The following is a 27,465-nucleotide window of genomic DNA, read 5'->3' as shown; positions in this document are numbered from 1 at the left end:
CAACCGCTTTTCTCTATGGCACTTATTAACCAAGTTTACAACATTTTTCTTTTAACCATAATCGAGCAGTTGGTAGGCATATTCGGTGGATATTCTCGTCTTTCTCTTCTGCTTCGCATATCGCCTTCAGGACTCTTAATTTGTGTTAAAGGTAATTTTCATTATTATTAGCACAAAAAGTATCAAAATCCAAGCTATTAAGTCAGCGAAATTGTGTGCACCACACTGAGCCATCGAATAAAATTTTGCATCGTGAAGATGACTATGTAAAAAGAGATTTACTTTCCACGTTGTGAACTGCCTTCTTGCGGCACTAAAAGCGCCCTTACCATAATGGCGTTTTCATCAATTTGCCTCACGAAGGGGACATAATCCACTAGTTTTTTTGTTTTCTTTTCGCGTTTGCGCTGGCAAGTTTTCCTAAGTGTCGGAAGAATGCGCATGTGTAAGCGTTCAAGCACCAAGGAGAAAGCACGCGACTGCACAAACAGATCTGTAGCAGCCCAGTACGTGCAGAACTGACTCCTTTCAAGACATAGAGTTTCTTACTCTTACCTAGAGGGAAAGCTGTGCTGCCGTCTATGGGAGTTTACATGGAGTTTCCAGACGGCCAGTTCAGCCACCATGGGCGCTCAAAGCATCATGGGCCGGTGAGCTACCGAGTGCAGAACTACAACTTTTGGCCAAAACTAATGCAAAGATAAACGTTGTTCTACCGTAAATAATGTCCTAAGATTGAATATTGTGACTATAAATTGCAAAAAGAGAGAGAAACAGAATGCCAGTGTGAGATTTATCCAATATAAGCGATGGCCCTTTCTCCTATTGGCTTAGTTTTGAGCAGCACAAGTACCAATATTTCGCACTTAATAGGCAAACTTTGAAATAAAAAAATGTTGTGAAAATATTTATCGTTGTGCCATCACTTAAGGAAGTTTTTAGTGGCATTTCGGGAAACAGAAACCATTTATTGGCGACGTCTGCTTTTGCGCCTTCGCTACTATAGCTTTCGCGGTCTATGTACGCGCCTTCAGATGATGATGATAACGAAAAAAAAAACATTGCAGTAACGCCACTCCACGTACTCGAGCAAAACCGACTGTCCCGCAACAAGTAGCACACCGGCCCATGATTCTTAGCGCGCCCATGGTGGCTGAAGTGCAGCGCCCTCAGCTTTCCCTCTAGTTAGTGTAAGGAACTCTTATGTTTCAAGAGCCACTCGCGCAGCTGTTCAATGGGAGGGGGAACCGGCCTGCCCGGCCAGTTATCGGGACGCCGCCAAAGAGGGCGCTTTTCACTTGCGCGAAGGTCCGCCATTATGTTCCAAGCTCTGCGGGAAAGCCGCTCCTTGCGTCTACAGGGGGGCCCTGCGGGAAAGCCACTCCTTGGGCGTACAGGGGCTGTGATCACAGCGGGGCAGACGATGTAAAGCAGGTCACTTTTTTTTATTGGCATGTACATCGCGCTCTATTTACAGGCATCCTTTTTCCTTGCGCTGTATAAAGGCGCAGGCATTGATGCCAAGCGCATCGTGCATTTTCTGGAAATAACATCGAAAACTCATCTGATTCGCATAACATGCTAGCACAGCATGATCTGTCAGAGATGGCGAAACGGTTGCAGTAGCTCGTAGTTATGACATTAATGATGTAAAAATACAAGTAATGACAATACTACGCAAGTTTCGCGTGGAAACGTTTTGCATCCCCCGGCAGAAAGAACATTACAATGCACGATTCTGTAGGGATCGTCTGCAATATTAGACGAAGCTTACAACAAAACCCTGCTGCACGCCATTCAAAGCCAGGCAGCCTAAAGCAATGCAATTGACAGACAGGTGAAATGAGCCAATAGCACAGGTCGCAGACTTGCTCGCGCTCCATTATCTTGCAATATATTACCTAGAGCACCATATATGACTTGCATTCCTCCACTGAAAATTTTCCATGCTGCGATCGTTCAAACTGCCCTTATCCAGTCGCTTGCTTTTTGTAAGCATCATTCCGTTTTTAATATATGAATTTTTCTTTTTCTAACGGCTGCATTCACTATAACGCAAAATGCTACAATTGTAGTATTCAATTTGTATTTTATATTCATCTCAATTTCTATCCCCCCCCCCCCCTGAATACCATTGTTATCAGAGGGTCCGTCAGGTCTTTTTGATAAGTAGAACTGTTAAACAAAGTAGGCAAATCTAGTTAGCATGCAGACATAGACTGGCAACCTACTTCTGTGCAGGAGATAGGGATTAGAAAAACACTTTACAAACAGCTTGTATTTAGAACTTTATTGTATACAGCCAACTAGTGCTCCTGTAAAGGGTACACTACATAACCCCATTACTGCAGAATAAGTAGAGAGGCTAAAGAGATTGTACTTGACAATCACTGTACACTTCACTGTAATGCTGAACACTCAGAGGGACATGCAGGCCCTGTGCAGAAACACTGGTAGTCATTAAAGGCCATAACACCATAAAGGGGTAGACACTAGTTTTCACTGACTTCTTTTATTTGGGATAATGCATGGTGTAGAAAGACAAAGGTTATTTCTGAAAGGTAAGCATGAGTCACCACATTGGAGTTTGTGTGTGGCTGGTTAATAATATAGAGCATCTATTTTCAGTTTCAGACTAAGCTGCCAAATGGTGGTTGCAGCATCAGGGGGAAGTAGACAATGTCAGCCATACAAATATCATTTGAGTACAATGCTGGAGGAAATCGTAGGCGCTGCACTGTTATAAAAGAAAATAAGAGAAACCAGGAAAGACGTTCAACTTGGTTAAGTGTCTTCAGCTGAAAGCTGTTTGAGGAGGTCCAGGTTGAGTGGTCACTCCAGCTCTAGCACCCGGTCTTCTTTCGAGGTTCCTGCACACAGATAAAATTATGTTGCCTGAAGACACACTTCATGCTTAACCACAATGCGAGAAGTGCAATAGTTTAAGTGACAGAAGGAGAATCTGTGGCACAATAAGGGTCGGCTACCCAACAGTGCCAAGCACTTGAGGACAACAGCCAATTGAGGAACACAAGAGCTCTGTATAAGACAATCAAAGATATCAACGGAAGCTTTTCTGCTAAGCTGGGCGTGATAAAGAACACACGAGGCAGGGTCCTCACTGAAGCGTCAGAGATAAAGAAGAGGTGGCGAGAATACACAGAACTGTACAACGAAGACCCGGATGTGCAAACCCAACATAAGACGGTTGTGATCACTGATCTCGAGCCGGGCATCCTGAGAGTGAAGTTGAATGGGCCTTAGCCAGGCTTGCTAAGAACAAAGCTAGCGCAATTGATGGCATTCCAGCTGAGTTGCTTCAAAACCTTAACGATGACGCCGTTAACATTCTGTATAACGTATGTCAGCAAATTTGGACAACTTTGCAGTGGCCACAGGATTGGAGGAGGTCAGTTTACATCCCCATTCCAAAGAAAGCCAGTGCCAAAGATTGTTCCAACTACTGCATGATCGCGCTTATTTCGCATGCTAGCAAGGTGATGTTGAAAATCCTCCAAGGTAGGTTGCGGCAGCATGTGGATCGGGAGCTTCCGGACGTGCAAGCTGGGTTTCGCAAGGGAAGAGGAACGAGAGACCAGATTGCAAACCTTCGCTGGATCATGGAAAAAGCAAGAGAGTTCCAGAAACACATGTACTTCTGCTTTATTGATTATGCGAAAGCGTTTGACTGCGTAGATCATTGTGGCAAGCTCTCCAAGAGATAGGAGTTCCAATTCATCTCATCTGGCTCCTCAGGAACCTGTATGAAGGACAAGAGGCCACATTCCGAACTGAGCATGGTCTCACAGATGGGTTCCTGATTGAGAAAGGAGTGAGACAAGGCTGCATACTGTCACCCTGCCTTTTTAACCTATATGCTGAGTGCATCATGAGGAAGGCCAGTCTGGACAAGTCTTCAGCTGGAGTAAATATTGCTGGAAAACTTATCAACAACCTTAGATATGCGGATGATACCACTTTAATGACAGAAAGTAAAGTGGAACCCAAGAGACCTCTAATGCGCGTACAAGAAGAGAGTGAGAAGTTTGGGCTTAAACTGAACATTAAAAAGACAAAGATCATGGCGTCTTGCCCTATCAAGTCCTGGAGCATCAAGGGACAAGAAGTGGAAGCCGTGACAGATTTTCTCTTCCTGGGCTCCAAGATCACCCCGCAATGTGACTGCAGCCATGAAATTAGGAGACGCCTGCTTTTGGGAAAGAGAGCCATGGCTAACCTTGACCGCCTAGTAAAGAGTAGAGGCATCAGACTGCCAACCAAGATCCAATTCGTGCTATGGTCTTTCCAGTTGTGATGTATGGATGCGAGAGTCGGTCTGTGAAGAAAGCTGACCGCCAAAGAATTGATGCGTTTGAATTGTGGTGCTGGCGGAGACTCTTGAAAGTTCCTTGGTCTGCCAGAAGATCAAATCAGTCGATATTGTCGACCATAAACCCTGACTGCTCATTGGAGGGTCGAATTCTAAAGTTACAGCTTAGCTACTTTGGTTATCTAATGAGAAGAGAGGAGTCGCTGGAGAAAGCTTTGATCTTGGGAAAGGTTGAGGTTACCGGAGAAGGGGTAGGCAGCGAACGCGATGGTTAGATGGCATCCTCACAAGCCATCACAAGCGCAGCACACCGATACGGCTGTTCAGGTGAAAAAGGCAGAATAAAAACTTTGCACCTCATAATTTTCATGCACGTCACAGCTACTGCGAGATCGAGCTGAATGTATTAACCTAACGTCGGTGGGGACAGCTCATCAGCCATGCTGTTTTCCAGTGCCTGCAAAGGCATGTCTGCATGAACAAGACTACATTGTTGACATTGCAATGAATGAAGAGTTAGTTCCAAGCCTGCTGAATTAGTATTATACAAAGAAAATCCTAATTTTCAGTATTCATATCGTCCACTGGACACTAAAAGATCTCATATGCTGATACTGAATGCATGTTCTGGGCAGTCACAAGCGCAGCACACTGATATGGCTGTTCAGGTGAACAAGGCAGAATGAAAACTTTGCACCTCATAATTTTCATGCATGTCACAGGTGCTGCATGATCGAGCTGAATGTATTAACCTAACGTCGGTGGGGAGAGCTCATCAGCCATGCTGTTTTCCAGTGCCCGCAAAGGCATGTCTGCATCAACAAGAGTACATTGTTGACATTGCAATGAATGAAGAGTTAGTTCCAAGCCTGCAGAATTAGTAATATACAAAGAAAATCCTAATGTTCAGTATTCATATCGTGCACTGGACACTAAATGATCTCATATGCTGATACTGAATGCATGTTCTGGGCAGTCACAGGCGCAGCACACTGATCTGGCTGTTCAGGTGAAAAAGGCAGAATGAAAAATGTGCACCTCACAATTTTCATGCACGACACAGCTATTGCGTGATCGAGCTGAATCTATTCACCTATTGTCGGTGTGGACGGCGCGACAGCCATGCTTCTTTCCAGTGCCTGCAAAGGCGTGCCTGCATATGCAAGAGTACGCTATTGGTATCCCAATGAATGGAGAGTTAAGGGCAATGCGAGCTTGAAAATTCCAAATGGTTCGCTCACCAGAAAAGATGGTAGGCACAACATCTAGCTTGAGTCGTTTCCTTCCTTTGAAGTAGGACCACTAAAACTGGTCTGCTGTGAAATGATCCTGCATAGGATTATGTGCAGAAGAAAACATGTACGAACACTGTTGACTAGATTTGTATTTAAAGAAGGTCGATGTGCAACAGGTGACGCACAGTGCAATCATGGTTCGTTTGTGGGGTTTAACGTCTCAAAGGGACTCAGGTTATGAGAGACGCGACAGTGCAATCATGAATTCATGACAATTTTCTATGACCCCCGCTATGGAAGTGTGCAAAAAATAGCAGTGATCATGCATTACCACATTCCGCGCAATTTTCACAGTTGCCGCTGGCGAATTTACGATCAGAATTTTAACCGCAGCTTCGCGGTGACAATAACTGTAGTACCCAGTGGCGAATGAACGGCAACAAAGACACGCAACTGAACCGCAAGTAAGAAAATCGAGACATTAAAATTACGGAAAAGGATGCAGTTTATACCTGTTAAAACCACAGCCGGCCAGAGAAAAAGCCAGCACAACAGATAGTTTTCGTGCAAGTTATGAAGCGCGTTGTTTAGTTACTTTCAGAAGTACATTAGCTTCGTGTTAAATTCTACACTTCACTGTCTTTCGTGACTCGGCGATACTAGAGTGAGACAGAAGTTAGGGGGAAATATAAGGAAGGCCAGTAAAATATTTCACGGGAAGTAATAACGTGGTTCCCGAAACGATGAGGTGACAGTCAGTAAAAGCAGGAGATGTAGCATTATATACCGTCAGCATATTATACTGCAAGAGCGGTGTCTTACACTCAGAAAAAGAGCAGTTCTCAAGTGCACCGCCAGCAATTCGAGCGATGAAGTCGGCAGATGCGCAAGCAAATTAAAGTGTCTAGGGATCGCCCAAAAGTTAATAAACAAGGCCATTCTACAGAAAATAAGCGCGAAGGATGCATTCAGATGAAGTGAAAAGAACTTACCTCGCATATTCGACCTCCTGTCGGGGCTGTTTCATGCGGCCCATACTTAAAAGCCACTGTAGTCGCCGACGTAGGACTAACCTTCCGCAGGGCACTGAATAAAACACTTTGCCGCTTTCGGTGCGGTTTGCGCAGTTTGGCGCACTGCAACCCGTCATATTTGAAGAGAACGTTCTGCAATGCACAGCCATGCCATTAGAGCGCACAAAATAGGTGGGAACACACTGTAGAAACCGATGCGACGACAGCTGACGGCACTGCAAGCGGCGAGAAAAATGTTTCGCCTGTAAAGTTGGCTCCTCCTGTTGCGTTTAGCAAGTTGACTCCTCCTTCGAATGGAACGTTTGACGTCATCGCCAAGAGCGGCGCAGGGATGTCAGTCGCGCAACTCTGCTCCCTAGAGAGCATATACAGGAACATTAGCACCTGCTAAAACCCCTTGATACTTTGAAAGTTACGCCAATGATTGAACTTTGCCGCCGCCGCGCTACCTCCTCGCCTCCTCCTCGCCCCTTGCGCGCCTCTTCGCTGAAGGCCGGCTTTCTGCCCGATTTCCTGAGCGACGATTGGTCTCCCTGCCGTTGCCCTTGGAAACCGACGCGCGTCCGGCGTTTTCCTTGTGTTTTCTTTTTCCTTCGCGCCATTTTTCTCCTAGTCTCGGCGAGCGAATATTGCGCGCTGTACTTTTATTGCAGCGTGCAAGCTCTATGCCGTGCTGTTGCGCGTACAACTGCAGCAAGCGGCCTGAAGATGGTTATGCGGTATTCATGATATCTCAAGGCAAGCGTGACGGCTTGCGCACGAGTCAATGGATTCACAAGATTAGTCGAAAGACGTTTGTTCCTAGAAAGAACAGAGTTGTTTGCGACGTCGGGTGCCTTTCTCACTCCCCGTAATAACGCGTCACCTGACGCTGCGTTTTTTATTCCTGCTTGCACCTCAATATTTTTGCGGCGGCAGCATGTTCATTGTATAAAAATAAGGTTGTCCTCTGCAGCATGCTGAATATTCTGCGAGGCTCCAAGGCTCCATCATTTAACACGCTTCGACTTCTGTACAGTCAGAAACAGGGCGCTATAATCTGCTTTTTGCTGTCAGAGATAACTGAAAAATTACAGTCTCTCGATTGCATTTGTCGCGATTATGCTAGGATCCCTGGCCTCCTTCACTAAAAATCAAAATTTGGGCTTGTAGAGGAGCTAGCCTTTCCAGCTTGTACTTGTAGTGTGCGTCGGTTACTCGGGAGCAATTAATGCTGGCCCTGAAAAACTCTTTGGCAAGTAAACCCGAGGTATTGCGGGTAATCTGCACTAGTTAGGTCGTGCGGCAATTTCTTTTTTTCAATTCTTCGTGTTGCCATGCTTCGACGCACGCGTAGGTTAAAAAATATGCGTTCGTTTTATCAGGGATACGGCCAATGTGCAGGAGGTGTTCATATGATCACACACGCTTCACTTTGACCATGACTACAAGGCGTTGGCAGGTTACCTTCGCTTTGAAAGCTGGAGCTCTAAAACCGCGATTCCGCGTATTCATCTATTGCGAGAAAAGTTATCCCATCGATGTCAAATCAGCCGGAATCATTGCATCAATTTTCTGTATTTACGAAACTTAACAATCAATAATGATTATAGTTATGATGTAAAAATAGGGGAACATTTTGCGAGCAACAATTCTTAACACTGTAACATATTACTCATTTCAATTGTATGCAAAGATTTTTTTTTCACCTAGCCTGAGTGATTAACTCAACGGTCTATGTTCTAGCTACATTTCACAGAAGACCAGTTTGAGCCGCCAATATTACACGAACTCGAAAAAAAAACAGGCCAAATGCAGTTCCATCAATTTTCTCTCACCGACCTGTCCTGAAGTAAAGGAAGCCTCCTCGACAGAGACATGAACCTCGCTCTGATAGTAGTCAGTTATTTCTGTGGCTTGCTCTTTTCCCACCTCCATTCATGAGAAAACAAGAAAGTATAAGAATTAAAAGTCAATGTATAGTTGTCTCGTCAGATATTATGAGATAATAGAGATATGACTGACAACGTAAGTCAATGAAAATTGAAGTATATCAATGGGTCATTGGGGCGGCATCAGATTAAATAGTGATGGTTATGAATAGCGATAGGTAATGATGGTGACTGTTACGGATAATAATAGTAAATGATAGTAATAGGCCCGGATAGTGAGGTGATAGTGTTCGTTGCGGATAGTGACAGTTACGATAGGTCTCTGGCATTAGCAGATATAGCGATAGATAGGATAGCGATAGTTAATGAATTGGCAGTTATATGCTTTCTCTCCGCACGTTGAAGCCCTAGGTGCACCGTGTAATTTTTTTATTTGATTGTAGCGTTCAATGAAATCAAGCTCTTTTACATAGCGCATGAGACCACAGCATGCTTGCCCAGAACTTCATTGTGTCGGCAATAGGGCCCACCACTTCTCCCTGTGTACCCTGCTCTTTTAACCACACGCGAAGTCAGTGAGGGGCCGCGTACTCATAAAATTATTTAATTCCTCCATCAGCATCATATCAAGACTGCCGTGGCAAACCTGTTCCTTGCCTCGAAGCAGCAAGGAACAGCTCAAAATTTGGTTTTATACAAAATTAACTAATTAACGCAGATTATCGCGGATCGTTAACTAGCACAGTGCCATTACACTTGGCCTAAGTTTTCCAACGGTATACGGTTCGATGTTGCAGCTAAAATTTAGATTTTAATTGCAATTTACTAAATTACAACTAATTTGGCTCAGTAATTGATCGAAATACATTTACAATTAACCAACAATCCAATCTCATGGTTGATCACGTGGCATATGCTATGCTTAGAGAGATAGCTTGACAGTATAGCGAAATAGACTAAGTCCTGCTTTGACCTTCTCTGATCTTGTAGTTCAAAGCACCAGCCTGGATCGTTTTCCGAAGTTTTACCGCGGTGACAGATTTCACGCTCTAAAAAAACAAACACAGTCAGAGGCAGTACTAGATTAAGTGCACAAAGTAAAACCTTATCATGAGACTTAAAAAGTGTCTGTAGCACAGAACTCGCCTGAAAGCTTTGTATATCAGTATTCCCCATTCAAACAGTTCTAAGAAGAAACCAATCAATTCATGAACTTTACTTTCGGCATTCTCAATGCTTTTCTCGCAATTTTTCAAAAATTTTGTGCACTCCTGAAGCGCAGACCTGGCCCAAAAACTCGCGCTTCACTCACTGCTGCGGCCGGCCGGCGGGCGTCAAGGAAAAAAAAGCGTGTCGTGCGCAGCGCTCGCCGCCGCCACGCGAGGAGAATCGAGGAGGAAAGCGCGGCGCGGAGGAGAGTGTCGCTACTTTCAAATTATCAAGGGATTTTAGCGCCTGCAGCGCCCCCCAGCGAAACGGGAGGGTATTTTTGCCGGTCGTGAACGCGCAATCACGTGACACAAAAGTGACGTAGAGCTACTACGTCACTTCTGCGTGTCCTGTCGACGTTTTTTTTTTCTTTTTTTTTTTCTACTGGGGCAGTGAGAAAAGCGCTTGGCCGTGGGAGCGCGGCTTCGAGCTGGCGGAGGGAGAGCATCTAGCCGTCCGCAGGCTATCTTCTGTATTTTTCTTTCCTGTTAGTAGGGAGAGGTTGAAAGGAGGGGCGGGTAAAGCCCCTCAATAAAGGGGTGGGCAGGCTAGCCAACGTAGACAGCGTGGTTTCAAACGACTGACGGCTTGGAGCTGCCCTCGGTAAAGCAGTATAGCACGCTTGCTTCCTTTCTTCTTTTTCGCTAGCTGTGAGGTATGGGCTGGTTTGGCTTGAGAGGCAGCGGGGGCAGTGCTGAAGATTTGCTGTCGTTTGCTTGGCTCAATCAGCCGCTTTTGCACCTTAAAAGTTACGCCTCAATTATGTAGATAAAACAACTATATATATATATATATATATATGTGTGTGTGTAGTGACGTATCCGCAAGCTAAGTAACATCGTGTATAACTTCACAGCTTAATTCCAAACATCAACGTTTACGCGCCGCAAGATGCTGTAAAGTTATTTGCTTTTTGCCACTAAAAAACTGCATGTGTGTGGGCCCCCGTGCGTGCCAATATTTCATGCGCAGGTACTCAATATATTTGAGGCCCCACATAAGGTCAGTACTCTTGCACGTTTTCATTGTAGTGAGGAAGCAAACTCACAATCTCTGCAGCGCGCTGCGAAGAAGCAGACTCGCGACTCGAAGTCCCTGCGTCGCTTCGAATACCAGCTCTAACCCCGCCAGACCACCGGAAGAAAGAGAACGAAAGCAAAAGACTGCGAACGCACATCTGCGCTCACTCATTCCCCCGCGGGAGGAAAATTCTGTTTACTGCTTGGAGCCATGGGGGAGGGAAGAAAACTGTGTTGGAGGAGGAGCCATGGCGTGGACAACACTAACTGCCGCGAGCGCTTCCTCTTACAAGCAAAAAAAAAAAGACCGCGAGATACGCGTACGTGACGTGTAGGCTACGCCACCTGTGTGTCACGTGATTGCGCATCATCGACCTGCAAAAACATCCTCTCCAGCGAAACTGCAGTCCCCTTACTTTGCAGATCGTCGATGCGCAATCACGTGACACATGGTCGACGTAGCCTACACGTCACGTACGCGTATCTCGCGGAGGCTCTTTTTTTTTTTTTTTTTTTTCCTTGTAAGAGGAAGCGCTTGCGGCAGTTTGTTTTGTTCACGCCATGGCTCCTCCTCCAACACAGTCCTCCCCTCCCCCATGCCTCCAAGCAGTGCTTGCATGACTATGGGCAGCAGAAAAACAGAATTTTCCTTCCCCGGGGGATTGAGTGAGCGCAGATTCTGTGCGTCCGCAGACTTTTGCTTTTATTCTTTCTTCCGGTGATCTGGAGGTGACGCAGGGACTTCGAGTCGCGATCGAGTCTGCTTCTTCGCAGCGCTCTGCAGTGATTGTGAGTTTGTTTCCTAACTACAATGAAAACGTGCAAGAATACTGACCATATGCGGGGCCGCAAATATATTGAGTACTTGCGCATGAGTTATTTGCACACGCGCGCGCCCACTAACATATGCAATTTTGTAGTGGCAAAAAGCAAATAATTTTAACTGCATGAGATCACCTTGCGCGTAATGTTTGAAATTAAGCTGTGGAATTATACAAGATGTTACTTAGCTTATGGACAAACAATATTACGTTACTGCACATACACACGCATACACACACATTTATGGCTCAACTTTTAAGATGCAAAAGCGGCCGACTGAGCCAAGTACACGCGCACAGCAAATCTTCATTCAGCAATCCCACCGCTGCCGCTCAGGCTAAACCAGCACCTCACAGCTAGGGAAAAGAAGAAAGGAAGAGCGTGCATACTGCTTTGCCGAGGGCAGCTCCAAGCCATCACTCGTTTGAAACCACACTGTCTATGTTGGCTAGCCTGCCCGCCTGTCCTTTCAACCTTTCCCCACTACTGATAGGGGGAAAAAAATACACAGAAGAAAGCATGCGTGCTGTTGAGTGCGGACGGCTAGATGCTCTCCCTCCTCCAGCTCGAAACCGCACTCCGACGGCCAAGCGCTTATCACCCTACGCCAGTAGAATGAAAAAAAAAAAAAAGAAAGAAAGAAAGAAAGAAAGAAAGAAAGAAAGAGAGAAAAACGTCGACAGGACACTGTCCTGTCCCAGGCCTTTGGGGTGGGCAAGCTACTCTACAACAGTGAAATGTCAAGGAACTGTAGGCGGCCAGGTCATAGGCTAGGCTGCGCCATATGGTCCTTGGCCAAGGTAGATCCCATGGTAGCGAAACTTCCATAGATCCCATTAGGTTTAGTTTGGTTTGTGGGGTTTAACGTCCCAAAGCAACTCAGGCTATGAGAGACGCCGTAGTGGAGGACTCCGGAAATTTCGACCACCTGGGGTTCTTTAACGTGCACTGACATCGCACAGCACACGGGCGCCTTGCTTTTCGCCTCCATCGAAAAGCTACTGCCGAGGCCGGGATTCGATCCCGCGTCCTTGGGAACAGTAGTCGAGCGCCGTAGAGTTACTGTAGCTGCGTTCAATTCAGCCGTGGTTCTCTCAACCGCCGGAACCGGTTCACGGTGCACTGCACCAAAGCGCTCGATTCACATCATCCCCTGCACCACCGTCCGCGATTGATTTTGGTCTGTTCGATTCAGAACGGGTTCTCGGCACCAATTCTGAAAAGGTTCCGCTGGTGCCAGTCAGGTGCCGGCGAGGTGCAGTTCCAGTTCTGTGGTTCAGGCAGTTCAGGTGCTGCTAGCGTCAGCAGCGCCACACATTACTGGTGCGGCATTTTCAATCGAGCCTTGTCGTCTGCTCGCTTGTTTCCGTTGGCCGCAAGCTGTTAGTTCGCGCGGTGCGGTCATTTTTGTGCCTGGCTAGGCCATGGACGACAACATCGTTGAAGTCATTTTTAAGGAATTTCTGGAGTCCTCCGACAGTGAGGACAGGGAACCCGATGCCGTGCTTTCCTTCACGGCAACACAGTTATTACATCATGGTTCAGACCGAGACCGATCGACAGACCGCAATTTACCAAGTTCCCGTACAACTGAAGCGTTGTTGCTAGATATTTCAGCTTCGAACTCAGGAGGCATTTCAGGTTGCCACAAATACCTTAGAGGAACTCGCCATTTTCCCGGATAATGACGCCTGATCCGTCGATGACAAGAAAAAAATGTCCCTAATAAGGTCATAGATGTTTACAAGCATCTCATCGGCAGCGCGCGTCGTCTGCTAGCGCCGTCAACACGTGCACCACTTATCTGCACCTCCTCCTCGGAGGGTGCCGCGGTTCTTTGCACCAGAGCGGCACCACGAGTGCACCAAAATCAATCGCGGACGAAGGTGCAGGGACCGCTATGAATCGAGCGCTTTGGTGCAGCGCACCGCGAACCGGTTCCGGTGGTGCAGAGAACCACGGCTGAATCGAACGCAGCTTTTGGTGCAGTCGTGGTTCCGCTCTGGTTCAAAGAATCGCAGCACCCTCCGAGGAGGAGGTGCAGAAAAGTGGTGCACATGTTGATGGCGCTAGCAGACGACGCGCGCTGCCGACGAGATGCTTGTAAATAGCGATGGCCCACTTAGGGGCATTTTTTTTTTTTTTTCAGTCGTCGACCGATCCAGCGTCATTCTCCAAGGAAATGGCGAGTTCCTCTAAGATCTCTTGAGACAATCTGAATAGCCCCATGAATTCAAAGCTGAAATATCTAGCAACGGCGCTTCAGTTACTGTCCGAACCAGTCGATCAGCCTCGGTCTAAACCACGATGTGCAGTGCTGCCGCGAAGGAAAGCACGGCGTCGGGTTCCTCGGAGGACTCCAGAAATTTCTTAAAAATGACTTTGACGAAGTTGTCGTCCGCGGCCTTGCGAGGCACAGAGATAGATAGCCTCACCGCGAGAACTTGCAGCTCGCGGCCAACGGGAACAAGCCACGGTCGGTCTCAACGCGCTCTCCCTCGAGACCGGCCGTGAACAAGCAGACAAGGCTCGATTGAAAATGCCGCACCAGTAATGTGTGGCGCTGCTGACGCGCAGTGATGGAAAGCTGGAAAAGGACGTGGTGACAGTTAATCAGGACATAAGGAAGTTAAGCCTGGAGAAGCGTTTCGAAGTGGTTGAGGTAAACAGAGAGGTGCGTAAAGCAGGTTTTGGTAGGGCTTTTCAGCGAGATGGCATTCATTTTAACAGAAGGGTCGGAGCAGAGATCGGCTGGCGCCTGGCAGGCAGGGCTGTAGCTTATTTAGGGGGTGCGCGAGGACTCCGTGCACAGAGGTAGAAGTGAAGCAGAAGAAAGTGTAATAACGGAGGCTGAGCCCCCAAAAATGGCAAGGAGTAGGTCGAGAAAGAAAAGTACAAAAAAGAAATTTAACACTAGGATCAGCTACATAAACATGCAAGGAGGTAGAAAAAGAGCGAAATGGCTAGAGACAGAACAGCAGTTGAAGGATGGCAAAATAGGTGTGTACGCTCTTTGCGAGACTCATCTCAGGGATCTAGAAGATCCGCCATTTATGGAAGGCTACGTCTGGGAAGGGTGCAACAGAACGAGAACGGATAAAAAGGGTGGAGGGGTAGGTATGTTGATACACCAAGGAACAAATTGGCAAAGAATTAAATCATCTTGTAAAGAACATATCTGGGTTTCAGGAACAATTGCCGGCATAAGGACATGGCTAGATGTAGTTTATTTAGGAACAGGACATCAATGCAGGCAAGAAAACAAGGATCTTGTTGAATGTCTCAGTGACGATATAAGCCAGTTTGGAAACGGGGCCAATATTATTCTACTGGGGGACATGAACGGCCACATCGACGATCTGGATGGATACACGGATTGTAACGGGAAACTAATGCTAGATTTCTGTGAGCGACACGATCTAGTTATAGTAAATAGAGAAACAAAATGTGAAGGCCAAATCACATGGGAATTCCGCAACAGGCAGACGACCATTGGCTACTGTCTAATGTCGCAGGAAATTTATAGCGAGGTCACAAAAATGGAAATAGACGAAAAAGGTGAGTGTAGTCTGGGAAGTGATCATAAACATATTAGTCTGCGGATGGGGCCCCTGATGAAAAGAGAAATGGAACTTAGACAAAACGTAAACGCAAAATTAAACGACAATCAAATAGCACAGATAGCAACAGACATAGAGGAAGCAATAGAGAAAAGCCCCATGGAAGACTGGGATTATGAACAGGTAGAACTACTCATAAGGAGGAAAATTAAGGAGGTTAAGGTAGCAAACCGCTGGAATGAAAAGAGGAAGCCACGGAGCTGGTGGAATAAGGAAATCAGGGAAGCTATTGAACAACAACGGGTTGCTTCAAGGGAACACCGAGAGGCAAAAAAAGCACAGGTATCTCAGGAGGAAATCAACCAAAAATGGGAATCATATCAAAAAAAGAAACTTGAGGTGCAGGCCCTCGTCCAAAGTAAAATAAGGCAGTCCACCGATCGCTGGACAGCTGACATACACGATGCCTCTAGAGGCGGAGCAAGAAAATTCTGGAACCATATAAGCTGGCTAGGGAAGAAGAATCAAAGAAAGCAGGATCGGATTCAAGATAACGAGGAAAATTGTTTAAAGGGAGACAACGCAGTGAACTACATTACATCAGTTATAGCAGAGTCATTTAAGAGAGACGATAGGGTAATCTCTGCAACTCGGGAAGCAACACAAGGTAGCAGAATACAAAGCAGCTTAGAACTGACCAATCTAAACTGGAAAAAGGCAGAAAAAAATATTCCCAAAAACATATCTACAGGAATAGATAGAATTCCGATCAAGCTGATTAATGAACTCAGTCCAAAAAGTAAGGAAACGTTGTTAAAAGCTCTGGAAACAGTCATAACGAATAAGCGAATTCCGGACAGCTGGCGGCAGGGTAAAATGAATTTGATTTATAAAGGGAAAGGAGAAAGGATGCACATAAAATCCTACAGGCCGATTACCATAACATCTGTTATGTACAGGTTAGCCATGCCGGCGGTGAAATTAAAGGTGCAAGCATGGGTAGAAATTAATAAGATAATCGGAGAACTCCAGAACTGCTTTAGAAATGGTAGGCGCTTAGATGATAGCCTGTTCGTTCTTACCCAATGCATCGAAATATCTAGTGAAAAATAGACCTTTGTATTTGGCCTTCCTGGACATAAACGGGGCATAGGACAATGTAAGCAGGGAACTCCTGTGGAACATATTAAAAGAAGAAGGCATTGGTTATGAGATAATAGAGTTCCTACAGGAAATATACCGGGATAACAAAGTAGAAATTACGTGGGAAGGGATAAGAAGTACAGAAGATGTCAAAATATGCAGAGGATTAAGACAAGGCTGTCCTCTATCACAGCTGCTGTTCATGCTTTATATGATAAACCTGGAACGGAGGATACAAGACAGTAACCTAGGTTTTAACCTGTCATATAGATTAGGTGGAAAGGCGGTAGAGCAGCGCCTCCCCAGTTTGATGTATGCAGACGATATTGTGCTGCTAGCTGAGAGTCTGGAAGAATTGCAAACTCTAGTTAAGTATTGCGGAGACGAAGGGGACGCTCTAGGCTTCAGTTTTAGCGCAGTTAAGGTAGGTCACCACCTTTGAAAAGGCATTTTTTTGTAAAAATGACATTTTTTCTTTTTTAGATTTAGAGTCCCCAAACGTTCAAGAAGGTTTTGCAGCAAGGATCATGTTCATATCTTATTTAGTTCAAAAGTTATAGATAACTTTCCAACAGATGATGAACATTTCCGAAACCGAAACTGATGTGGTTTGGTAACAGAAACTGGTAACTCAACGATAATATACGCCACATATTGAAAATTTTCTGTTATGTTTTAGTCTCATATGTAAAAGATTTTTAAAGGCAATTTGTAAGGGTTTGTATTTTTTTAATATTTCTTTAAATTTCCGCAAGGGGGGTGCATGACGCTACTAACGTCTGTTTTTAATCGTGCTTTTCACAAAACTTGATTTCTTGCACTTTCTTGTTGTGAATGAACTGAATGAACATTTTTCAATGAAACTTTGCACGCTCGTTTCTCTATTACTAACCTGTGCAATGAACTAGGATGAATGACATCGAATGGTAAGTTTTGATGTAATCATGTTTTATGCCAAGGAATGCAAACAAAAATGACGCATTTGTTTGTTTTCTTTGGCATTTTTTGTATAACATGATTCCCAATTATCGGATGGCAAAGATCCTAGTTAGTTGCACAGCCTGGTTATTTGGCTAACTCTGTGCCAAAAAGTTTAGAATTTCTGCACTCCATTGGCTAGTTATGAATGTTTGCGTAACAGCCATGTTTGAACCATTTTTTGTCAATAACAAATTCTAGCATCATTCTTTAAACTCTTTTTTCCTTTTGAATATCATATAAAACGATGCTTTATAAGGTTAGTGTGAAATAAAACTTTAAAGGTCAAAATTTTAAAAAATTTTCAAAAAGGTGGTGACATACCTTAAGTCGGGTCTGATGATTTTCAACGGCTCAACTGATCAGGGTCTTAAAATACAAGGCCATGAAATACCTAGAGTAGCAGAATATAAATATTTGGGGGTATGGGTAAATGAAGGATTGGCATACATTGGAAAGCATGAGCAATCACTTAAGGCCAAAGGGCGAAGAAATGCCGGGATAATGAAGCATAAGGCATTGTGGGGATACAATAGGTATGAGGTTTTGAGGGGTATTTGGAAAGGAATTATGGTGCCCGGACTTACTTTCGGAAATGCGATTTTGTGCCTAAAACCAGAGGTACAGATGACATTAGAAATAAATCAGAGATCCGTTGGACGATTAGCACTAGGTGCCCACAGCAAAACTACAAATGAGGCGGTACAGGGAGATATGGGCTGGGCATCTTTCGAAGTACGGGAAGCTCAGAGTAAAATATTATATGAGGGACGCCTGAGGAAATTGGACAGTAACAAATGGGCAGCTAAAGTATTTAAATACCTGTACTTAAAAAGCGTTGACTCACAATGGAGGAAAAGAACTAGGAAACTAGCTAGTAAGTATGCTAGTCACAAGGATGGAGAAATAAAGAGCATTAAGCAACAGGTGAAAAACACAGAAGGTAAAAATTGGATAAATTCGATGGAAAAGAAACAGAGTGTGGAATTATACCGAAAGTGGAAAATGCAGATCAGGAAGGAAGATTTCTTTGATAATTCAAAAGGCAGTGCCCTACTTTTTGAAGCTAGATCAGGGTGCCTTAGAACACGCAGCTACAAAAAGAAATCTAACAATGGAGATGACGTATGTGCTGTATGTGGTAACTCCAGTGAAACAATTGACCATGTTATACTCAAATGTAATGGTATCCATCCAGAAGTTGATGCAGGCGCAATCACTGTTCCTGAAGCTCTGGGGTTTAGAGATACCAGTGGCCGGGTGAATAAACCGGTGGCGGAGACTAGCAAAAAACTACTGGAAGATTGGTGGCTTAAAAGCAGAGAAGTGACATAATGTTAGTAATGTAGAAACAAAAATTTAATAAATAGAATGATGGTTTAGTTAACGAATCTAAATCAATGATTAAGATATAGGGAGAAAAATGAGCATGATAGCTACTGCTACCACCCTGTTTCAAAGGGGACGCTCCTATATCCCTTTCATTCATTATTACAGCGCAAAGACGGCACGGGATGTAACCAACTCGCCCAAAATGTTGTATTATGGTCCTATATTCCATCCATCCATCGACTAAAGCCCGCAGTGACAGCTGCACCTGAACCACAGAACTGGAACTGCACCTCACCGGCACCTCACCACCAGCCCATCTGAGAATGGTTCTAAATACTAACACAAAAAAAAAAAAAAAAAGAAAATACATCACGTCACAGTGACATATATTTGGCGCGGATTTCAAACCTTTTTTCTCGTAGACACGAAAGACAAGGCCAACGACGACGAAGACTGAACGATGCCGGGCGAAGTCAGCAGAAAACTGACCCCGTGACTGTTGTGTAAACTTAGTTTGACAGAAAATTTGACTGCCAATTTAAGACAACACTTGGTGTTTAACAGGGTCTATTCTGTAACAACTTGTCCAAGCATCGTTCAGTCTCAGTTAACGTTGGCCTTGCCTTTCTGTGCGAGTGATGTAAAAGCATGCAGCTTTACACCGCTAGTTACATCCACATTCATTCTTCAGGCATGCAGTGGCCTGATGAGTCACAAATGCGCCATAGTGTTTGCACACCTCGAAAAACACGAAGGCAGAATTGAGTTTTGGAAAAGCAGCAGCAGTTTAAGGTCGGCTCTCGGACGTGATCAAGCACCAATATGGTACAGTAAATGGAACAGAAGGCCTTAAAACAAGATGAAATATACAGCTCCAATAATTAACACAAAGTAGTATGTCGCATCAGCAGTACGGCCCAGCTTGAAGATGAAAAATACACATAACAAAGCGTGTACTGTTAACACATCTTTTTTTGTATGTATAGTTATTTACAAGTTAAATTGTGCACAGCTATGTGCCCACAGAATCAGGGGATACAAACAAGGGAAGCCCGCATGGAAATGAACGCATGGGAGCCTCCACAATAATTAATGGCAGCACCCTGTACCAATACGCTATTACATGAAAGCGTATTGTATTTGGTGGAATGATCTGTTTACAAATAGCAGTCAGCTTACACACATCATGCCAAGACACTAAGATTTCCATCAACACTTGTATTATGCTAATGAAATATATGCATGCCGCAAAACAACCCTTCACTAACTACCGTAATAAAACGTCGGACATCTGAATAGACTCAAGTATTTAGCCTTTGTAAAAGCCTGTGTGCTGCCTTCGCATGAACAGCCACATAACAAAATTTGGCCTTTATTTGCCTCACAAACCAATGAAGCCTAACACGTGTGAAGAAGGAAAGCATTTCATCATATACAGCACCGCTGCACACTGCCAAGGATGCTGTACTTTTTCATCAAGGGTGGATCAAAGGGCTCGACCAATATTGTCTCTAGACACAAGCCTCTCAATAAAAGCCCTAGAAAGGCATTCACACGCACCAAAAATAAGCAAGAAGCTGTTCCCAATATGTTAGCAATCTAAACAACATTTTTTGTACGTGATCACATATTGCATTGTCTTGTACCTTTTCTGCTCGTCCCACCCCTTATGTAATACCCCGCGAGGGGCCTTTAAGGTAATAAAACGAAATCAAATGAAACACCAGTGCCTTATCGAAAAGATACTGCCCCTGCATGGCACAGTATTCCACGATGCCTTCAAACGTGTCGAAGGGTGTGTTGAAGGACTTTTTCTGAATGTACATCTCATCAAACATTTTAGTGCATGCACGCTCAAATGCTGAAAACGAAGCTCTTTGTTTCTTACTAGTTCTAATATTTAAGGAAAAACCTATTTTCAAGAGAAGACACCTTCAACCAGAGCTGCAGTGTCCTGACTTATGTTCACGTGAAAAACTGTCCAAATTATCTATAGTCCTTTTGGGATGAAACTGAAGTTCCAGATTAAATGCTTTGTTGTAGCTGCTGCAAAGGCAACTACAGCGTTTAACGCTGCTGAGCTTCAACCAGGCAGCATCTGACGATACATATGTGCTTATATCATTTACAATCTCGGCCAGGGTCCTCTGGCGACGTCGTTGTGTGGACTGCTGAAGTTTCTGGATGCACTCTTGAAGCAGCTGGTACTTCTTTCGAGGCTGAGGATGTTCCTAGTGGCAGAACGGCGGCCAGTACAGGAAGCTGCAAGATACATTAGAAACAGTTGAAAGAAATGCGTGCCACACTGCATAACATCAGAGGTGAAAACCGAGTAGACACATTGACCGATAACATGAGAAGTTCGGCGAATCGGTAGGTGTTCATGCTAGAGCGCGAAAGAACAAACACGGAAGAGAAGAGAGCACAACACAATACATTGACAGAGCCTTGACCTCTGTAAACTCATGGATAAGCGCAATAAATAAAAATGGACGTTTGAAGAAACACTAATGAACACTTCTATTACTGTTCGATATTGACAATTCACTTAGAACTCATGCGCTTTATTTAAACTTCTATTCTAGCCCTATAATAAAAAGTGCTATTAAGTGCCAGAGGGGAAAGTGTATTCTATCAATGTATTATAAAGCGCAACAAAAGCGAGAACTGAGAAACGCCAACGAGGAATTCACAGCATGCTGCTGGGCGCGCAGTGGAGCGAGACGTCACCACCGTCTCGGCAGCGTCACTTATCAACACTTCTTTTGACGTATTCTTTCAATGCAGTCACGTAAATCAGATGCAGTTAACGCTGGTAAATGCGGCGCAGTAACCAAAATGAGCAGGAAGGTTGTGTAGAATGCCACGCGCGCACGAACATGAATTTAAATGCTCGCTTGCTCACCTTCCGAGTTCAAATTCCAAAGCGAAGCAGGCAGACGCCGTTGGAGCAGTGCATGCCGCCACTTGCTGCGACGGAACGACTCTCCGGAAAACCACCGCAGCCAACACAACGACCTGCGCCTACGTCTGACACATTAGAAACCTTGAACTACGTTCAAGTTGTGTGCCGCTTCCAAATGCCAAGCTACAGTGTAGCCAAGCTGCCAAGCAGAAGACGTGACGTGACGATATGACGATATGACCAATATGACGATACATTTCCTCCATCCGTGTGACGATCCAACGAAGACACTGACCTATAATAATGCACTATAATCCTATAATTACTGCCAAATAAATATGGTGCGTTCTTTTAAAGAAATTTATAAGCTAAATTTCATTAACATAAGAACGTAAAAATGTTATTTTGTTTTTTACTTAGTAGTGGAAGATGTCCTTCCAAGCGATTGGTGTCACTGCCAATGGGTTTCTGCCCCCTTTGGTTCCAAGTTTCGCGACCATGTCTATGACCATGTGGTGAGCACCTTGGCCTGTGCGCCATGTTTATTTTGCTTCGGCCGGATGCTTTGTTGCGCACTCAGACTCTATGAGCCTGTCACTAGCGTGAGCTGCGAATCGGTTAGCGTGGTTGGGTCTTGGTTACAGCGACCATGGAGGAGCAGCTCGTCGCCCGTATTCGGAAAAAGCTCAACGATGAAAGTGTCAAGCTTTGGTTGCCTCCTTTTACTGTGAACGACCGCGAAGGTGCAATTCCTGATGTAAGTGAGCACGCAGCTTCTTTGTTGCTGATATTTTCTTTTAGTGCTAATTGTCACAGAAAACTCGTTATTCCTACTTTCAACTCGCTCCTTTTTTACCTTTTCCTATGTTTCAGGAACTGATAATACGGTACGCAACAGAACTGCACTTGGATCCCGCAGTTGTGCTGGGTGTTTTCAGGCACCTAAGAACTCATGCTGTGGCAAAACTGGCTGCAAACAAGAAGTACCAAAGTACTGGCATAGCCACCTTGAGAGTGAGAGTTGTAAATCAACGGCAGGTAAGTAATTTTGTTAGTTTAATGATCTAAATGTTTTTAACAGTCGCTACCCACGTTGTCTGGCTAGTACGGCGTTGTCATCCGAACGTAAGAATTTGTTTGCTAGTGCAAAGCCCATCAGATACACAGTTGTCACAGTGATATGTAATCAGTGGCGCTATTTATGTTAGGAAGATAGTGAGAGACCGGAAAGCGTGGCGTGACATGGTCCATAGGGTCACGAAGAGTCTGACACGACTGAACGACTCAACTGAACTGGCGCTATTTACCCGTTGTGGTGGCTTGGCGTCAGTGGTGTTCCCTGCTGCGGCAGCCGCATTGCGTTGCCGTCAAAACGTAAAAACTCCCGTGTGCTGTGCGATGTCAATGCAAGGTGAAGAACGTCTGGCCGTCGATGTTATCCATAGCCCGCGGGCTCGCCGGCGCACCACTCACTTTGCTTGCCTTAAAGAACTGCCAAGTCATCACATTTGCTTGATACTCACAGGAAGGTAGAACAATGCTATTTTCCCGTTTGTTATTAAATGACATCATTCATGTCAACCCAAGCAAGCTGAATGGAGCCAAGGGCATTAACTGCACTTTCAATGTGGTTTTGTTAAACTGCACATTTGCCGCTACATCACTGTTTGAATTATGTTTCAGCCACCTCGAAAAGAATATGAATTAATCGAAATTGTGCTGCAAGAAACTGGCCAGAAGCTGCGAGAAATAGTGGCTGCTTTGTGCGAAGTTGACCCATCCAAGGTAAAACTAATTTCTGGTGGCAGGGTGATCCAAGATGGCAGTTCCTTGCAAGAGCAAGGAGTCAAGGTAACTAAAATTATATTTTCATTTAGTTTGACTTTTTGCTTTTCTTTTCACTGATTGTATGTTCTTCCTGGTTAGCATAATGGGCAGTTAATGGCATTGGTCCTTCTGGAGACTGCTGACGAGTCAAGGGAGCGAGAAAGGCAGGAAGTAGAAATGAACAAGATTCGTGAGGATGCTGGCCTTCTGTCCTCTGTTGATTCAGGCAAGTATATTGGTTTTTCTTGCTACTAAAAACAAGTATGCAGTACGCATTCTTTCAATGGGCTTTTTTTTTTTTTTTTAGATTTCTGTTTGTTTGGTGTTTCCTGTTACAGTGCAGTTATTTTTTGTAATTGAAAGTTTTAAAAGCTTCCAGCAAGCCAAGCCTTACAAATGCTAGTACTCTAATGCAGATTCCATTGAGTAAACAGGAGCATTCAAGAGCATGTTCAAAAGTGTTCTCACAAAAGCGGTCTCCTTCTGTTGGATGGACAAAGGTAGGAGTCATCCAGTGGTAGAACAAGCGTGGCTTCGCTGTGCAAAGAGCCGTCTAGAGCAGTTTTGCTGCTCCCTCTTCAAATGTGAGTGTGAAGGAAGTCACATGACATGCAAATTTAAGATTGCCATTTTTGCTGTTATGCTTTCTTTTTTTTTTCTGTTAGCAACAGTGGAAATAAATGCTGGGCTAGTTGATGCCGGTACCTTGATTACTGCTCAGGACATGAGTTCAGCTACATGTTTTTAGCCGAGAGAAGCTCAAGGAACAGAGGTTAGCTCCTCATTAAGTTACATTATCATACTGTGGCTAGCTGGAACGCAAAAAATAAGTGTGGACACGTGACATTCTGCTGTTGGAGTGTGGTGATCATACCAGTGATAGAATATGCATTTCCTCAATCATTGTGCTACTGCACTGCCCCTCACTGCTTGGCATCTCTGCTCCCGTCCGCCCAATGTAAGGTGCTGTTATTTGCGAAGCAAATCAGTGGCTTAAATCAGTGGTTGACATTTCTCAACTGATTCATAACTTGTGCTTTCACTGCATACTGGGCTTTAGAAGCCCCAAGTAGTCAAAATTAATTCTTAGCTCCTCAGCCCAGTTGTGTGTGTGTGTGACCTAGCTCTGTGTCTGTCTACAAGCGTTGGGGTTATATAATCTTTCAACTATGGCATTGCTCATAACCCGAGTCTTGGTGACGTTAAGCCTGTATATCATACATCGTGCCATGTATGTCACTGCCTATAATGCCGGTAGTGGCATCAGTGAATTAAAAACTGTGGTGGAATGCTTTTTAGTTGTGCAGTTATGCCATTGTGTATAAAGCGTGCAGTTCTTATTGTAAGAAATGGAAAGAAAATTTTAGTGATCCCCCACCCCCCCACCCCCATTTTTTTTAACATTTATTAAGTTACTAGAGTCGATAATTGATTTCAGCTGTTCTGATTTGAGTTCTTCATTGTGTGCATCGCATTCGGGAACTTGCATGTTTGACCTTACTGCTGTAAGTTTTTGTGGGCTTATCAGGCTTTTTCATGGCAGAAGGTAGCATTTTGCAGCATGATTGTCTACGATCATGCTCGGCTGCAAAATGCATGCGTGACCAAGCTTTCATAACCTAGCCAGACGTGAAGTTTTGCACATTACATGACGAGTTCTAATTTTGAGGACGATGGTGTACCAAGGCATTCGCAAATGTGAAAAGCACTCACTGGACGATGGCGGAAAAAGAGATGTGTTCATGTTCAACCAGAAATGTGTTTTGAAAGATAAAATTTATCGATACATTTGGCCGCCGTGTAAAAGATGGTCGAGAACTCCGTCGTTCATCGCAGCGGCTGAAGCAGATGCATGGTAGTGGCCACACTCCTTTCGGCTGCTGCCACAAGCGTTCAAAGTGCATGGCAGTGATGCGAGCGAAGATATGCCCGATAGCAAAAAAAGGACGAGCATGCACGAAGTACGCCTGGCTTGGTTGTTCTGTCAGCCTTGACACCACGCCTTGTGATGGCAGATGGCACAGCAATGCAGTTTTACGTTGCTTTGCCATGCATTGTAGATCCTGCAAGCTTGTTAAATGTGCTAGGGGTCCATCTTGGCGCATAGTTCCTGATCATGCTACACAGTAACATGAGATAATATATCTCTGTGCACATTAGAGGGGATACCATGACCGAAAGGGCTAACTGAATGTCTTACAGCTCCACGAGTGCGTTTTTACAAGCACTTCACAGCTGCAGTGAAGGAACACTAACCAAGTTTTGGAAATATGGTTTTTACCGGCGCTTTGAAAGGTGGATCTTTTGCTTGCCCAAGGAGGTAGAATTTATGGGGATGTTCTGCAGAGTGAAGCGTAAAGTGCGGTTCAGGGGGGCAAAATAAAGTAGACCTGTCTTTAAAGCAAAGCTAACTACATTTAAGACTTTAAAGCAAAATACATTAAAGCAAAGTTCTGCAGGTTCAAAGTTTGTGTTTGTGTTCTGCTTTGTTTTGTTTTTGCTTTTTCTTTCTCATCGCTTTTCAGCTGGGTAGAGCATACAAACGGGATCTGACGCATGGGCTCACATTCAATGCTAATTTTGCAAAATGTTGGAAAGCTTTGCTTGCTAGCTGGAATCAAAGCTCCTTATAGGCAGTTTTTGGCAGAGTGGTCCCTTGATCTGTGAGCAGCATTGTTGTTGTTTTAAGTGACAGCTGTCACTAGTGTAACAATGTGCAAGTGACACTAAATTCTGGTAATGGCTTAAGTATGATAGCCTCGCACTGGTGTAATCCATGTATATTAACACTAGACTACAACTTTGGCTTCATATTATGAGAAGAGGTGTGATGTCTTAAGCTGTTTAGTTGTTTACATAACATATCATGCATACTTTCGTAAATAAAAATTGCATATAATTCTGATCACACTTCTGGTTACTTAAGCTCAACCTACTCATATGATTTAAAGCTAACCTTTTACCATTTGCTTGTATGACTTGGGCTAAAATGTGCCTACACATAACCTTGCCCTGTGGATTCCAATTGATTTGCTTTGTTTTTATGCCATGTCCACTGTAGGTATGTTGTTGGATTCAAATGCAATCTCCCAGAGTTTAACACATTTGGACAAAACTCTCCATTTGTTGATAAAAAATACAGTGGACTCCCTTTAATCAAAACTCAACGGGGACAAGGAAATCTGTTTCATTTATTGGCAGTTTCGTTTAAGGGTTGTGACCCCCAAAGAAACTGTGCAACATAGTTTGTTTCAGGTTGGTATGCCGCTGCTTCACTAAATAGGCATTCATCTTAGCTAGGCTGCACGTGTGCTCCAAGCAGCCCTCTCGCTCAAAGTACTGCTGGAGTACTTTAACTGCTTGGCTAGCCTCATTAGTCGACACTGGAGAGCTTTGATCATTATGATGTTCGGTCTCCTCTTCACTGTCATTATCGTTGGCTTCGTCGACTTCCTTCAATATGTCAGTCAAGGTGTCCTCACGGCAGGTGACTGCATCATCATCAATAGCTTCATAATCATCCATGGTCACAGTGCCATACTTGGGAGCCAGTACACTAAAAACAGCTTGTGCTTCAGCAACTTCATCAGGTTCTTCTGGGTCAGTGGCCACTGCTTTGGAAAAGCCCGCATGATGAAAGCAACGTTGGATTGTTGTTGCCGTAACTTCATCCCACGAGTGGGCCAAAATGTGGATGACAGAGAGGAGGTCTACGGTGTACTCTTTGCCGCTGTCCATACACAGCATCATCCTTTTCAGGACGTGGCGATGGAAGAACACTTTAACATTGCGAATCACGCCCTGGTCCATAGGCTGGAGTGCGGCTGTCGTGTTCGCGGGAAGGAATTCCAGGTGAATTGAAGTCGGGTCTAGCACTTCACCATGCGCGGGGCAATTGTCAACAAAAAACACGACCTTTCTGCCTTTTCTAGTAAACTCTGCGTCCCTCTGCCACAGCCAGGTTTCAAAAATGGCCTGCGTCATCCAGGCCTTGGTATTCGCTTCATATAAAACCGCAGGTTTTTGACACCCTTAAAAACTCGCGGTTTCTTTGCTTTCCCGATAACGAGAAGCTTCAACTTCTCGGACCCGTCCATGTTCGCTCCCACAAGAACAGTGACACAGTCCTTACTGTGCTTACCCCCCGTGCACCTCTCACCTTTAAAGCTGAGAGTCTTGTTAGGCAGAAGCTTATAAAAA

At 44.6% G+C, this 27,465-nt stretch overlaps 1 protein-coding gene and 1 long non-coding RNA gene across 4 annotated transcripts in view; one reads left to right on the top strand and one right to left on the bottom strand.

Moving 5' to 3' along the window:
* Nucleotides 1–2,323: 2,323 nt before the first annotated feature.
* On the bottom strand, nucleotides 2,324–6,855 carry LOC146206161 (uncharacterized). Its single transcript, XR_014703242.1, has 4 exons — nucleotides 6,558–6,855; nucleotides 5,572–5,659; nucleotides 5,424–5,483; nucleotides 2,324–2,870 (listed from the first exon to the last, which is right to left on the bottom strand). It is a non-coding gene; the product is annotated as an uncharacterized LOC146206161 (long non-coding RNA).
* A 15,017-nt stretch (nucleotides 6,856–21,872) lies between these two features.
* LOC146206159 (NEDD8 ultimate buster 1-like) overlaps nucleotides 21,873–27,465 on the top strand; it is a 53,286-nt gene continuing 47,693 nt past the window's right edge. For 2 of the 3 annotated variants that reach the window (XM_084590791.1, XM_084590790.1), the window contains exons 1-4: nucleotides 21,960–22,195; nucleotides 22,312–22,476; nucleotides 23,122–23,289; nucleotides 23,365–23,491. In XM_084590791.1, coding sequence (XP_084446917.1) covers nucleotides 22,088–22,195; nucleotides 22,312–22,476; nucleotides 23,122–23,289; nucleotides 23,365–23,491 — 568 coding nt within the window. In that variant the 5' untranslated portion in view covers nucleotides 21,960–22,087. The other variant, XM_084590792.1, reaches the window with a different exon arrangement.

Source organism: Amblyomma maculatum, chromosome 1 (genome assembly GCF_055883805.1).
Source record: "Amblyomma maculatum isolate TAMU_Amacu chromosome 1, ASM5588380v1, whole genome shotgun sequence".
NCBI classification, from domain to species: Eukaryota; Metazoa; Arthropoda; class Arachnida; order Ixodida; family Ixodidae; genus Amblyomma; species Amblyomma maculatum.
The sequence above is the reverse complement of the archived record's forward strand: the minus strand, read 5'-3'. Positions and strand labels throughout refer to the sequence as shown.